The following is a 12,806-nucleotide window of genomic DNA, read 5'->3' on the forward strand; positions in this document are numbered from 1 at the left end:
AAATAAAGCTTCACATAATTTCTGAAACAGGTCTAACTCTATTGCAGTTTGTCAATAACCGTATACATGAAATTCCTGAGAATTTGGGAGAGCACCCCTTACTTAATTATTCTAAATTTAATCACAGCATTTTTTTTTTTTTTTGAGACGGAGTCTCGATCTGTCGTCCAGGCTAGAGTGCAGTGGTGCGATCTCCGCTCACTGCAAGCTATGCCTCCCGGGTTCACGCCATTCTCCTGCCTCAGTCTCCAGAGTAGCTGGGACTACAGGCGTCCGCCAACTACGCCCAGCTAATTTTTTGTATTTTTAGTAGAGACGGGGTTTCACCGTGTTAGCCAGGATGGTCTCCATCTCCTGACCTCATGATCCGCCCGCCTGGGCCTCCCAAAGTGCTGGGATTACAGGCGTGAGCCACTGCGCCCGGCCTATCACACCATTTTTATCTTAAAGACTTTCAACACAAGTTTTCCTTCAGCAGTATATTAAGTGTGCTGCCAAATCAAAGCAGCATGTATTAATTTTGAAACCATTTAGGTAAGCAGAGGTTCAGAGGGGAAAGTGGTTTGGGACTTGGCTGCTGGCAGAAAGCAATACATTACTGGCAAAATACGTATGTTTTATTTTCAAACTATGAAAATTTTTGTACCACTATGGTACCACAAGCACAGGAGCCAAAATCATTGAAGCCAAATAATCAGATATTTTAATTTATTTTTTGACAGAGTCTCGCTCTGTTGCCCAGGCTGGAGTGAACATAGCTCACCGCAGCCTCGGAAGGAGGAAGAACCTCCTTCCTCAGCCTCTTGAGCAGCTGGGACCACAGACACACACTAACGCGCCTGGTTAATTTTTAAATGTTTTGTACAGATGGGGTTTTGCCATGTTGGCCAGGCTGGTCTCAAACTCCTGGACTCAAGCAATCCTCCCATCTCAGCCTTCCAGAGGGCTGGGATTACAGGCGTGAGCCACTGCACCCAGCCAATGTGAGTTAAAATAGCATTCAGCTTTATAATACTTGCAATGTTTTGCTTAAAGGTATGACTTTTATCTGTCACATAAATACAAACTCTTTTGTGATGGCTAAATCACTTTTCAATATATTTTCCTTCAAAGTTAAAGCCCTTTTTTCCATACAACTTCAGATTTCATGTCTTTTATCTATACCTTCACAGGAAAGTTATAAAGAAATGTTACCATTTTCTTAGAAGTCTTAACTTTATAATGAGAAAAACTCAACTTGAGTTCATTATATTAATACTTTGCATAGGTTACTTGATGCCTAAAAAATCATAAAACTACCCTGCAAAAGATCAGAAAAACAGATCCCAAAAAGGTCAACAAGAGCTATTATTTTAAGAGGTTGCAACACAAAATATTGAATAGCAGTCATCTCTACAGAAAAGCTCTCTGTAAGAACACGACATTCAAAATTTCCAAGGATAAATAAAAAGTTGCACAGTAAGGCTACCTAGGCTTAATAACAGAAGGTACTCAAATGAATAATGTAATCTTCCAGGAACATAATAAAAATTGCCAATTCATCTGTTAACCATCCCAACAGAGACACATTTAGATTCTCAGCATTACACTTAGAATAATATATAACAACCCATTAACAGCACAAGAAGCTATTACTGCATGCACCTAAGCTTCTAGAAGTTTGCACCTGAAAAGCTTCTGAGGTCCATGCAGTACTGAGTCTCAAAAATAATCAAAAGGAAATGAATGGGTCTGGCACTAGGCTCTAAACATCTCAGCAGGAAGGAAAAGTGTTAACATTTACATTTTAAGTATCTATGACACGTGATGTGTACTGACACCATAGAGGGTGGAACGGTGATTATAAAGATTTCATACCCATTATGTAATGACTCATGTATCTTAAGTTTTTCTCTTAACTGAAACATTAACATACAACTATGCAAATTCAGTTTAAAACATGCAGCTAAGAAATAACCTACAACTCAAAGACAGAATCCAATGATATATCAAAACTGCATTGGTAACTATGAATTTTATTATGTGGACATCTACTGTGGCATGCATCTGTACAAACCTTTCAGGCAGTGGTCCACAGCTGGGTTATGAATAAAAAGGCATAAATTTTTCTCTCATTTTATTACAATGAAGTTTAACAGTACAGAAAAGTCACATGACCTTGGTGGGTCAGATTTCTTAAACCCTGCAACATGAGGAACTCTAAATACATTAAATATTGTTACACATTCAGACTTCCAATGTACAAGTACTTGGAAACAGTTACAGCCCTCACCAAGCTAGGTTGGGGACATGAAGTCCAACAGCATCTGAAATGCTGTGAAGGCAAACTTTACAAATAGCAATGTAAGCTTACAGAACTTGCCTTTACTAGGGTGGTATGTTCATGTAATTCCAGCGCCTTCACAATTTAACGAACCAAATTTACTATACTTCACTTCTAAAAACCTAGATGAAACATGAAAAAGAAGCCATACAGTATAAATTGCAACTTCAGGAAAAGTTCCTGCTTTATTATTCCAAATAATTTTTCCCATGTAAAATAAATGTCCAATAGTTCCTGGTATGTGGGAAGATAATGTTTGTTAAAGTCACAATGAAGCCTTATTGACGGAAGCTTGGCTATATAAACAGCACAAGTTGAGAAAAGGTTTAATCTCCAAACCTATTAGACTGGATGAAGTAAGATCAGTAACGGCCACCTTGCGACATTACAGGAGGTCTCATTCCCATCGGAGGTCGAGGAGGCCCACCCTGGTAAGGGGGCACCATTGGCGGTCCCTGCCCATACGGGGGCATAGCACCAGGAAGGTATCCTGGCATGCCTTGATGATGACCACCATACTGACCTAAAAAACAAGAATTTCAAACACAAAAAAAAGATTGTTAACGCACTGTACTTTTAAATGCAACGTATGCTGCAGATAAATTTAATATTTTATGCGTGAACTTAGAAAATCCACTAAATATGAAAAACATAAAAAGAGGAATACCATGAGGTGGCATTGGGGGTCTCATTCCTTGTTGCTGTGGGATGCCTGGCTGTGGTGGCATCATACCTCCAATTGGTCCAACTGGTGGATTACCGATGGGGGCCTGTCCTGGCCGAGGAAGATTACGTTGATACTTAGGTAACTGTGCCCTTCTCTCTTCCTGGGAATAAAAATAAGCGCAAGGCTAAATACTCGAATGCAGAGGCTCATCAAGCTTAAAGGCATGCATCTAAAATCTTACAACGTTAAGAGTAATTTTCAAAAATTTACCCTTACATCCCAACTATTTACTTTTGCCAGACAAACCAATCCAACTACTTAAACTCTAGATACCTTAAAACTTCACCTATTTGTAAACTTGAAGCATGGCTAACAACTTTCCGGGAATTACAAATTGCTTCAACAAGAAACTATCTAATGAAGTATTGTTATTAACATTCTTTTTTTTTTTTTGAGACGGAGTTTCACTCATTGCCCAGGCTGGAGTGCAATGGCCTGGTCTCAGCTCACCGCAACCTCCGCCTCCCGGGTTCAAGAAATTCTCCTGCCTCAGCCTCCGGAGTAGCTGGGATTACGGGCATGCACCGCCACGCCCCGCTAATTCTGTATTTTTAGTAGAGATGGGGTTTCTCCATGTTGGTCAGGCTGGTCTCGAACTCCCGACCCTCAGGTGATCCACCCACCTCGGCCTCCCAAAGTGCTGGGATTACCGGTGTGAGCCACTGCGCGCCCGGCCAACATTCCATTTTTTTCTTTTTTTTTCTTTTTTTTTGAGATGGAGTCTTGCTCTGTTGCCCAGGCTGGAGTGCAGTGGTGCAATCTTGGCTCAACACAACCTCCGCCTCCCAAGTTCAACTGATGATCCCGCCTCAGCCTCCCGAGTAGCTGGGATTACAGCTGCCCGCCACTACACACTGCTAATTTTTGTTATGGATGAGGTTTCACCATGTTGGCCAGGCTGGTCTTGAACTCCTGATCAAGTGATCTGCCTGTCTTGGCCTCCCAAAGTGCTGGAATTATAGGCGTGAGCCACCACACCTGGCCATTATCAACATTCTAAACATTAACTTTATATCAAAATTAATTCATTTATATGGGACTTAAGGGATCTGCAGATTCTACTTCACACTTAACGTTTATTCAGTTAACATATGCAAACTTATGTTTAACTAAAATGATTTTTAAGAGAGTTAAGAACCTGACTTACTGTCTTCTTTTAGAAACAGTCTGGAGGAAGGGGAGAGAAACCATCTAAGACCAAAACATGCAATATCCGCCCACTTTAAGTATTTTATGATTTCTTAAGAATCAGAATGGCAAAAACCACTTAGTGAGCATTAAACCAGATCACAGACCATCTGAGTACAAATGAACACTTATTTTAAAGGGACGAACTGCTATAATGGCTTTAAATCAAGTGCTGCTCGTAGAAAACTAAAAGCAACTTACCAGGGATATATCCTCATCTGGATGGATCAACTTACTGGTTGCACTAGTTGTTGTAAGTGTAGCAGGCTTACTTGTTATTGAAGCCGCTGGTTTAGCTGCAGTACTATTTGTTGTACTAGTTGTTGAAGCTGTAGACTGTGTATAAGCAGGGAATGTAGGCTTTGGGGGTTCTGTAGTTGTTGCAGGGGTACTATTTAAGGGTTTGAAATCTGTACCAACAGGTCCTTGGACAGCTGCCTGAGCCTGTAAAATACAATACTTCATCAACGAAACTTCAAAACCTTAAATTAACTATATCTACAACAGTTTAACTTAAAACAAGGCATCAACATTAAATAAAGGACCAAACTTTAAATGAAATTAATACAAAGTTAACATGTGATAAACATTCCACAAAATTCAAGATAACCCATAAAAATATCAAAAGATGCTGGGTTAAAGTCACACCCACAACACAGCAGTGGAAATAAGACTGTATATTTAACTTGTTAGATGTCTTCTACCTCCTCACCAAAAATTAAATTTACAATGCTTTGTATTTATTCCAGATTGCTGAAATACAGTATCTTAGAATAGCATGTGTTCTATTTTTAATGTTCTATTAATTAGTTATTAATCTATCAAACAGCTAAAAAAAAACTACAGAATATGAGTTTAAACTCCAGTTACTAACTATAACATGAACAGTGTAAATGGTGACACAATAAAAATACATCCTTTAGTAGTATTCTTTATTTATATATATATATATAAAATCCCCTCCAAATTAACAATGGCTGGATAATTATCATGGACAAAAGGGTTAATTTAGCAGGATCTTTTAAAGTAGCAAGTTATCAGTAACAAATGTGTTACTTTTCATAATACCACACATCTAAAACATGTAGACTAGGCCAACTTTAGAACCAAAGCAGTATTAAATTTTCTTACATTAAATGTGATGCATTAAACAGCATTAAATCAAAATAGCTTAATCATGCATCAGGCTAACCATTGGCCACTATAATGCATTTACTGCTTACATGCTTTTAACCCTTTAGAACCACAGGAGTTCGGGGTAGTTTTGTTTAGTATGAATTCAAATTTTTAAATACCATTTGACTTATATAGCATTAATTTTGCTTTAAAAAAGTAAACACAGTATATTTTTGGAAAAATATTCATTTTCTAAGTAGGGTCCAAAGGGTTAAGTTATAAAGCCATTTTAACAATTTTAAACTGCAACTTCCTGCGTACTTGTGCTGTGCTAGGAAACAGAGCTTTAGAAGATGCAGACAGACTTTCTGAATTGGATGAAGCTGTACTTGAGCTTGTGACAGGTGTCCCCATCTGTAGCATAAAAGAAAGGAAACAATGAAAAGTCTCCAAACAAATGGGTCAAAATAAGCCATGTGGTAGACTTTTTAGTAGATTGCATATTTGTAAATGCAAAATTTAATGCAATCAAATGTCACTTATTTTAAAAGGCAGGCAGTTAATGCATTTACAATAAACAAAATTAAAGTATGAGCCTCAAAATTTTAATTCTATACCAATAAAACCTAGTTAACTAGTTTCTTTTCTAAAACTACTGTTCTGCATTATTTCAAGAATGATACCTGAAACTGAGAATAACGATGTACAAATACTGACACTTCAATCCAATTCTGTATCAATGATTCTCTACAAAAGATTTTTGCCAAAAGTTTTACATCTCTCAATACATAAAATTCCCACCCACCATAAAAGCTAGGTTAATGTGCTTAACAAAAGGCACTTAAAGAAAATGCTTTTAATTTAGCACTCACAAACAGAAAAAAAAATTTAAAAAAATCTAAGGGATAATCTAAAAAAGAAAATGAATAAACATACATCCCGATCTAAATTCTGAATAAATTAAATCTGAATCTGCTTAATTCTCAATGAAACTAGGAAAAAAAGCAAAGGTGTTAACCATCATGTGTATACACCATATAGAACAGAAGCATCTTTCACTTATGCTCTGGAAAAAAACTTTTAAAAGCTTTGAAAAAAGACCAGTAAGAAATACTAGGGTGCCTAGGTCAGAAGCCATTAAATTATGCCATTTTAGCACTAGTGCGGCATTGTAGCTCATCACTGTTCTGTACTAGAGGCAGAGCCTGACAAATGATTTGCTACCGTCTTAAGAATGCTAATCTTTGACTCTGGTGTCCTTCCATTCACAGCTTAGTCAGTAAAGGAAAACTTCTAAACGCTCCAGATATTAAACTTTCATTAGCTTAAAAAAAAAACAAAAAAAACTAAGAATAAATAGGGTTCACAGCTATGAAAAAGTAACATACTAACTTTGGCTCCATTCAACCTTTTATGGGTAGAGGAAATCAGTGTGTAAATATGGAAGAGGATAAGCCACCTTTTAGTATATTTAATAAATAATATTAAAAATATTATAAACAAAAAAAATTGACCTATGAAAATTTCGAAGACTTCTGTAAACAACTGTACTTTATCTTTAAATATAAGTGCACTCCTTTTCAGGATTTTCACCTTACCTGTCCAGCACTGGGGAAAAGAGGCTTAGTAACTGGAGGCTGTGGGGCAGGTACAGTTGCTGTTGGTGCAGGTGGTCTATTAAGAATACCTGGTGCTGAAACAGCCTGTGCTTGAGTCATTGGAGGAATTCCAGGACGTGGAACAGGTGGGGGCATACCTGCAGAGAAGAAATGTTTGGGGAAATTGAGTCACTGAAAAATTTAGTGTAGAAAAAAACGCTTCTATACTACAAAGTTATTAACAATTAACTGCTCAATGACTCGACTAAATCCAAGGAACTTAGGCATTTGCCCCATGAAACATTCTTACCTTAAATTTTCCCTTCCTTTGTACTGCTTCAGAATTTTACAAAGTGGAAGATAACACTAGACACTGCTGCATGGGCAAAACATTTGGCAATTATGCTTACTGGTCCTACTGATTTAGCAAACTTCTTGCAATATATAAAAGAATTATTTCAATCGGCTACAAGACAGATACTTAAATACTCCCTGAACCCTAGTGCAAATTACAGTAAAAACTGATGAATCAAATACCATGAACAATAAAAACTTTTCCAAAGTTAAACACATCACTACTACATACTTTAAACTTCCTCAACATGACAAAACTTTTAATGACTTCACATTCTCAAATGAACATCAATTATTATTCTGTATTCTTTTAAATACCTAAATATGTACCACAACATAATGTACATGGAACTGCCTGGCAATTATTCATAGTTTGTTGATGCTTTATTTTTCCTGTGTCCATTTACATCAACTATCATTTCAGTACTCTAAATATGCTATGGATTGCAAACACACAAACATAAAAAGCAAGCTAGGGCCGGGCACAGTGGCTCACGACTATAATACCAGCACTTTGGGAGGCCGAGGCAGATGGATCACAAGATCAGGAGTTCGAGACCAGCCTGACCAACATGGTGAAACCCCATCTCTATTAAAAATACAACAATTTGTCGGGTGGGGTGGCACACGCCTGTAATCCCAGCTACTCAGGAGGCTGAGGCAGGAGAAAATCGCTTGAACCCAGGAGGCGGATGTTGTGGTGAGCTGAAATCGCACCACTGCTCTCCAGCCTGGGCGACAGAGCAAAACTCCATCTCAAAAAAAAAAGAGAAAAAAAAACAACTAATAGCCTCGTGTGGCACATCTTGCTGGCCAACCAAATCCCCTTCCTTGTGCTGTATTTCCTGCTTTATAGGCCAAATTCTATATACTTAATTTCCCAGGTTCCCTCACAGCATAATACGTAAGGAGCTAAAGAGCTTCTGGGAAAGTTATTTTGGTTCCAAATAGAAGAAAAAGGAGGCCAGGTGCTGAGGCTCACTCACACCTGCAATCCCAGCACTTTGGGAGGCTGTGGCTGCAGTGAGCTATGATTGTGCCACGGCACATCAGCACGGGTATCAGACCAACACCCTGTCTCAAAAAAAAAAAGAAGAAGAAAAGAAAATGGAGAGTGCGCTACGACCGACACCCCTTCTTGTCTGAGCTGTCTTATAACCAAATGACATTTCTGAGGAAAAAAAGCTAAGGTGAGCAAAGTCAAAAAAAGCATGGGTTAATAAATATCACTGAGCCACTGAATCTACCACTTTTTTGTTGACTGAGACAATGAATGCCTACACCATTTAATACAGTTTGTTGGGGCCGGGCACAGTGGCTCACGCCTGTAATCCCAGCACTTCGGGAGGCCAAGGCAGGCGGATAACCTGAGGTCAGGAGTTTGAGACCAGGTGGCCAACATGGCAAAACCCCGTCTCTACTAAAAATACAAAAATGAGCCAGGCGTGGTAGTGGGTGCCTGTACTCCCAGCTACTCGGGAGGCTGAGGCAGGAGAATCACTTGAACCCCGGAAGCAGAGGTTGCAGTGAGCCGAGATCATGCTCCAGCCTGGGTGACAGAGCGAGATTCCATCTCAAAAAAAAAAAGTTTGTTGGATTTCTCTATTACTTGCCTAAAACATTCCTAACAAATACAAGCGCTCTAAGTACGTGAGATTCAGCACATAGGCTGTGACTCACTTTGGCTGCTTTGAAACCTATCATCTATTTCAAACTTCAAGAAAGGGCCAGCCAGGCGTGGTGGCTCACACCTGTAATCCCAGCACTTTGGGAGGCCAAGGTGGGTGGATCACCTGAGGTCAGAAGTTCAAGACCAACCTGGTCAACATGGTGAAACCCCGTCTCTACTAAATACACAAAAATTAGCTGGGTGTGGTGGCAGGCGCCTGTAATCCCAGCTACTCAGGAGGCTGAGGCAGAAGAATCGCCTGAACCTGCGAGGCAGAGGTTGCAGTGAGCCGAGATATCTACTAAAATACATTCTTAAAAAAAGGGTCCATATAACACTTCTCACAGGAACTTGCAACTTTCAAAAATTTTTAAATTTCATTATACTAATGCCCACAGACATCTAAAAAAACTTAGAAATAAAGCCTGTACATCACATTAAAATGAAATTGTCCAACATATACCTGGTGGCATTCCAGGCATCAGAGGTGGTATTCCTGGTCCAGGTGGCATCATTCCACCCATTGGCATCATTCTATTAGAAAGCAAATTTCAAGAAACAGTAAGTTAATGAACAGCATAAACCATTAAAAAATATTCTGGCTAAAGCCTGAAACAACACTAGATAGAAGACTTGAATCTGACCTCTAATATTGAAATGAATCAAAGCTGAAAGAACACACAACACACTGTAACAATCCTATCAAAATAAACTGTCTAAAACCCAGCAAACTCTTTGGTTTACCAATAAAAGAAAAAAAAATGTTGACAAAACATTTAAAGTCATTGAGAACAAATATACTCTCAATATGTACAAGAGGCCTCATCTAAAATACGTGTAATGGGAAAGCAAATTCACCACTTTTTCCACTTGGAAAATATCCACACAGAGTATTAAAGAAAAAGAAGAAATCTCTATTTCAGAGTTGTGTTGGATTTTGAAAATAAAAAGATTGAATGAATGTACCCTGTGAAATGAGATTTTTTATTTGGCTAGGTGCAGCAGCTCATGCCTATAATCCCAGAAGTTTTGAGAGGCCAAGGCTCAAGGACTGCTTGAACCCAGGAGTTCAAGACCAGGCTGGGCAAAAAGTGAGGCCATATCTTTTTAAAAAAGCAAAAATTTTAAACATTAGCTGGGTGCAGTAGTGTGCGCCTGTAGTCCCACATACTCAGAGGGCTGAGGTGGGAGGATCACTTGAGCCCAGGAGGTCAAGGCTGCAGTAAGCTGTGACTGCGCCACTGCAATGTAGTCTGGGCGACAGAGTAAGAGACCCTGTGTCAAATACATACATACACACACACACACACACACACACACACAAACACACAATTTTTTTTTTTTTAGAGAAAGGAAATACTACCACCAAAATTGAAGACACTCAAAAGTAAAACCAGATGGCCTATTTACAATAACTACCTAACACTAAACCATGACTGAAAAACACAACCCACTTATTTTTTTCCCCTAAAAGAGCTCACCTTCAAATATCAGTGTCCAATTCACTTAAAAAATGATAAATTGGTCAATTTTCTTTAAAATTTTTTAAATTTTTGTGGGTAAATTCAGTTCTTGATTTAAAATTTTTATCAGAAGATTAACTTCTATTAATAGATTAGAAAATTCCATTACATCCTATAATAATAAAGCATGTAATTTCATAGAATATAGTCTTTCTTAAATACTAACCCTTATTAACAGGTCCCATTACTTTCAATAGTTTGGAGAAAATCACTGCACATTTGAAGTATGTTTATATGGGTCTATTACCATTTTCTAGAAGAAGTTTTATTTTCCTTCTTTAAGAGACCTGTGTTAATTAATTAGCTTGCAAGTTTTAGTGAGGAAGGTTAGAATATTTCTGAAGTCAACTGAATAGATACCATTAAACACACACATAAAAAAATGACAGTATGATTATACCTCCTGAATTACATTATGAATGAGATGCTTACATGTTTTCACCGCAAAATGACTGGGTGTATTTTCTCTGATGATGCAATCTGTGAAAATGTATGACAAAATCAAAATCTAACTGTGATTTTCAAAATACAGTGGGAAAGTGTATTGTATACCTCTCACATCCAACAATATTTAAGTAAAAGTGATGGGCACAAGCACCTCATATTCATTTTAGTTTTGATGCTTTGACAAATAAATCATTTACAGAGTTTCTCTGCTTCTTGTCACAACTACAAAGTGTCACAGATAATTCTGAATCTCAGAAATGCAAATCTATAAATAACCAACTACTTTAATCACAGTAAATGCAATTGAAGTAGATGGTTGCTTACATATGCCCTAAAACCCAAAAATCTATTACTCAGAGGCAAATTTATATTCCTTAAATTTACTGGTTGATCCCTTTATTAGACAAGATATATAGAGCCCATACCTTCTAGAAGCAAAAAATGGAAAGTAATATTTCATTCATATAACATCCAAATTGAAAAAGATCATTACTAGGCACAAGCCTACAGGGCAATTAGAAGAATTTTCTTACCCAGGTGGCATGCCTGGCATAACTGGTGGCATTCCTGGCATCAGAGGAGGAACACCTGGCATTAATGGAGGTATGCCTACAAGCAAGAATTTCAATCAAAATAATAACAAATATTAAAGAGTTAGAGGGAAGAAAGAAATACTTCGATACAATATCAATAATGTCCTAAAAATGTTAGATTTTAAGCAATCCTATGCGCTACCTGGAGGCATTCCTGGTGCTCCTGGTACTGGTGGCAGTCCTGGCTGTGCCATTGGAGGAATATAACCTTGTTGAGGTTGAACAGGCTGTGGCTGAAATGAAGTTGAGGCTGCAGAGTCGTCATCATCATATTCATCAGAATCATCTTGTTGCTTCTTTTTTTGACTTTCTGTTAAAAAAAAAATTATTTCCATAGAGTAAAAACTAAGAAAGTTTATTTACAACATTGAATATTTAAAAATACATATATAGGTAAAATTAGTTCATGAGATTTTTCTTCCCCAAAAATTCAATTAATACTGCTCTATGTTCTTCAAATGTATTTTCACCCTATATTAAACAAGATTAACGTTCTTTCCCTGTCCTATAAAAGGTAAAATGATTATCCTAAATCAGTGGTTTTTCTTTTAAATTTTTAGTAAGGTCTTGCTCTGTGACGCAGGCTGGACAGCAGTGGCACGACTGCGGCTCACTGCACTCTCAAACTCCTGGGCTGAAGCGATCCTCCCGCCTCAGTCTCCCAAGTAGCTGGGACTGCAGACACATACCACCACACTGGGCTTTTTTTTTTTTTTTTTGGGGGGGTAAAGGTGAGGTCTTGAACTTTTGGCCTCAAGTGATCCTACGGCCTCAGCTACCTAAAGCACTGAAATTATAGAAGTCTTTCATTTTCATATGCCTTAACACTTGCTAATTCTATTTGGAATTCAATTATGAATAATAATATAAGAAAATGGAATGATCCAAATGGTACTGCATATATACAAATCAAGTATGTCTTCAAAAACAGAGCTCAAATTTTAAATTCCAAATAAATCTATCATCTACCATTCAATTTTATCTATCTATCAAGTGATCAATCAATCGATTTATCTAGATCTCACTCTGTTGCCCAGACTGGAGAATTCACAGCTTACTGAAGCCTCAACCCCTCGGGCTCAAGAGATCCTCCCACCTCAGCTGAGACTATAGGCATGTGCCACCCCACCCGGCTAATTTTTGTATTTTTTTTGTAAAGACAGGGTGTCATTCTCTCCTAGGTTGGTCTCCCAATTTCTGGGCTCAAGCAATCTTCCTGCACTGCCTGCCCATAGTGCTGGGATTACAGGTGTGAGCCACTGCAACTA

General features: G+C 38.1%; 1 protein-coding gene across 13 annotated transcripts in view; it reads right to left on the bottom strand.

The window, feature by feature from the left end:
* ZNF207 (zinc finger protein 207) overlaps nt 1-12,806 on the bottom strand; it is a 57,779-nt gene that overhangs the window by 35,492 nt on the left and 9,481 nt on the right. For 3 of the 13 annotated variants that reach the window (XR_002005990.3, XR_010133617.1, XM_055388522.2), the window contains exons 4-12: nt 11,681-11,848; nt 11,479-11,554; nt 10,931-10,978; nt 9,439-9,509; nt 6,953-7,110; nt 5,676-5,768; nt 4,440-4,682; nt 2,991-3,150; nt 2,663-2,846 (exon numbers count right to left, since the gene is read on the bottom strand). Coding sequence is in view for 11 of the 13 variants with exons in the window: in XM_055388522.2 (XP_055244497.1) it covers nt 2,686-2,846; nt 2,991-3,150; nt 4,440-4,682; nt 5,676-5,768; nt 6,953-7,110; nt 9,439-9,509; nt 10,931-10,978; nt 11,479-11,554; nt 11,681-11,848 (1,178 nt within the window). In the remaining 2 variants the exon portion in view is untranslated. Of the gene's footprint in view, nt 1-2,103; nt 2,847-2,990; nt 3,151-4,439; nt 4,683-5,675; nt 5,769-6,952; nt 7,111-9,438; nt 9,510-10,930; nt 10,979-11,478; nt 11,555-11,680; nt 11,849-12,806 lie in introns of those variants that run through there. The other 10 variants (XM_063705837.1, XM_055388526.2, XM_004041959.5 and 7 more) reach the window with 8 other exon arrangements.

Source organism: Gorilla gorilla, chromosome 4, assembly GCF_029281585.2.
Source record: "Gorilla gorilla gorilla isolate KB3781 chromosome 4, NHGRI_mGorGor1-v2.1_pri, whole genome shotgun sequence".
Taxonomy (NCBI): Eukaryota; Metazoa; Chordata; class Mammalia; order Primates; family Hominidae; genus Gorilla; species Gorilla gorilla.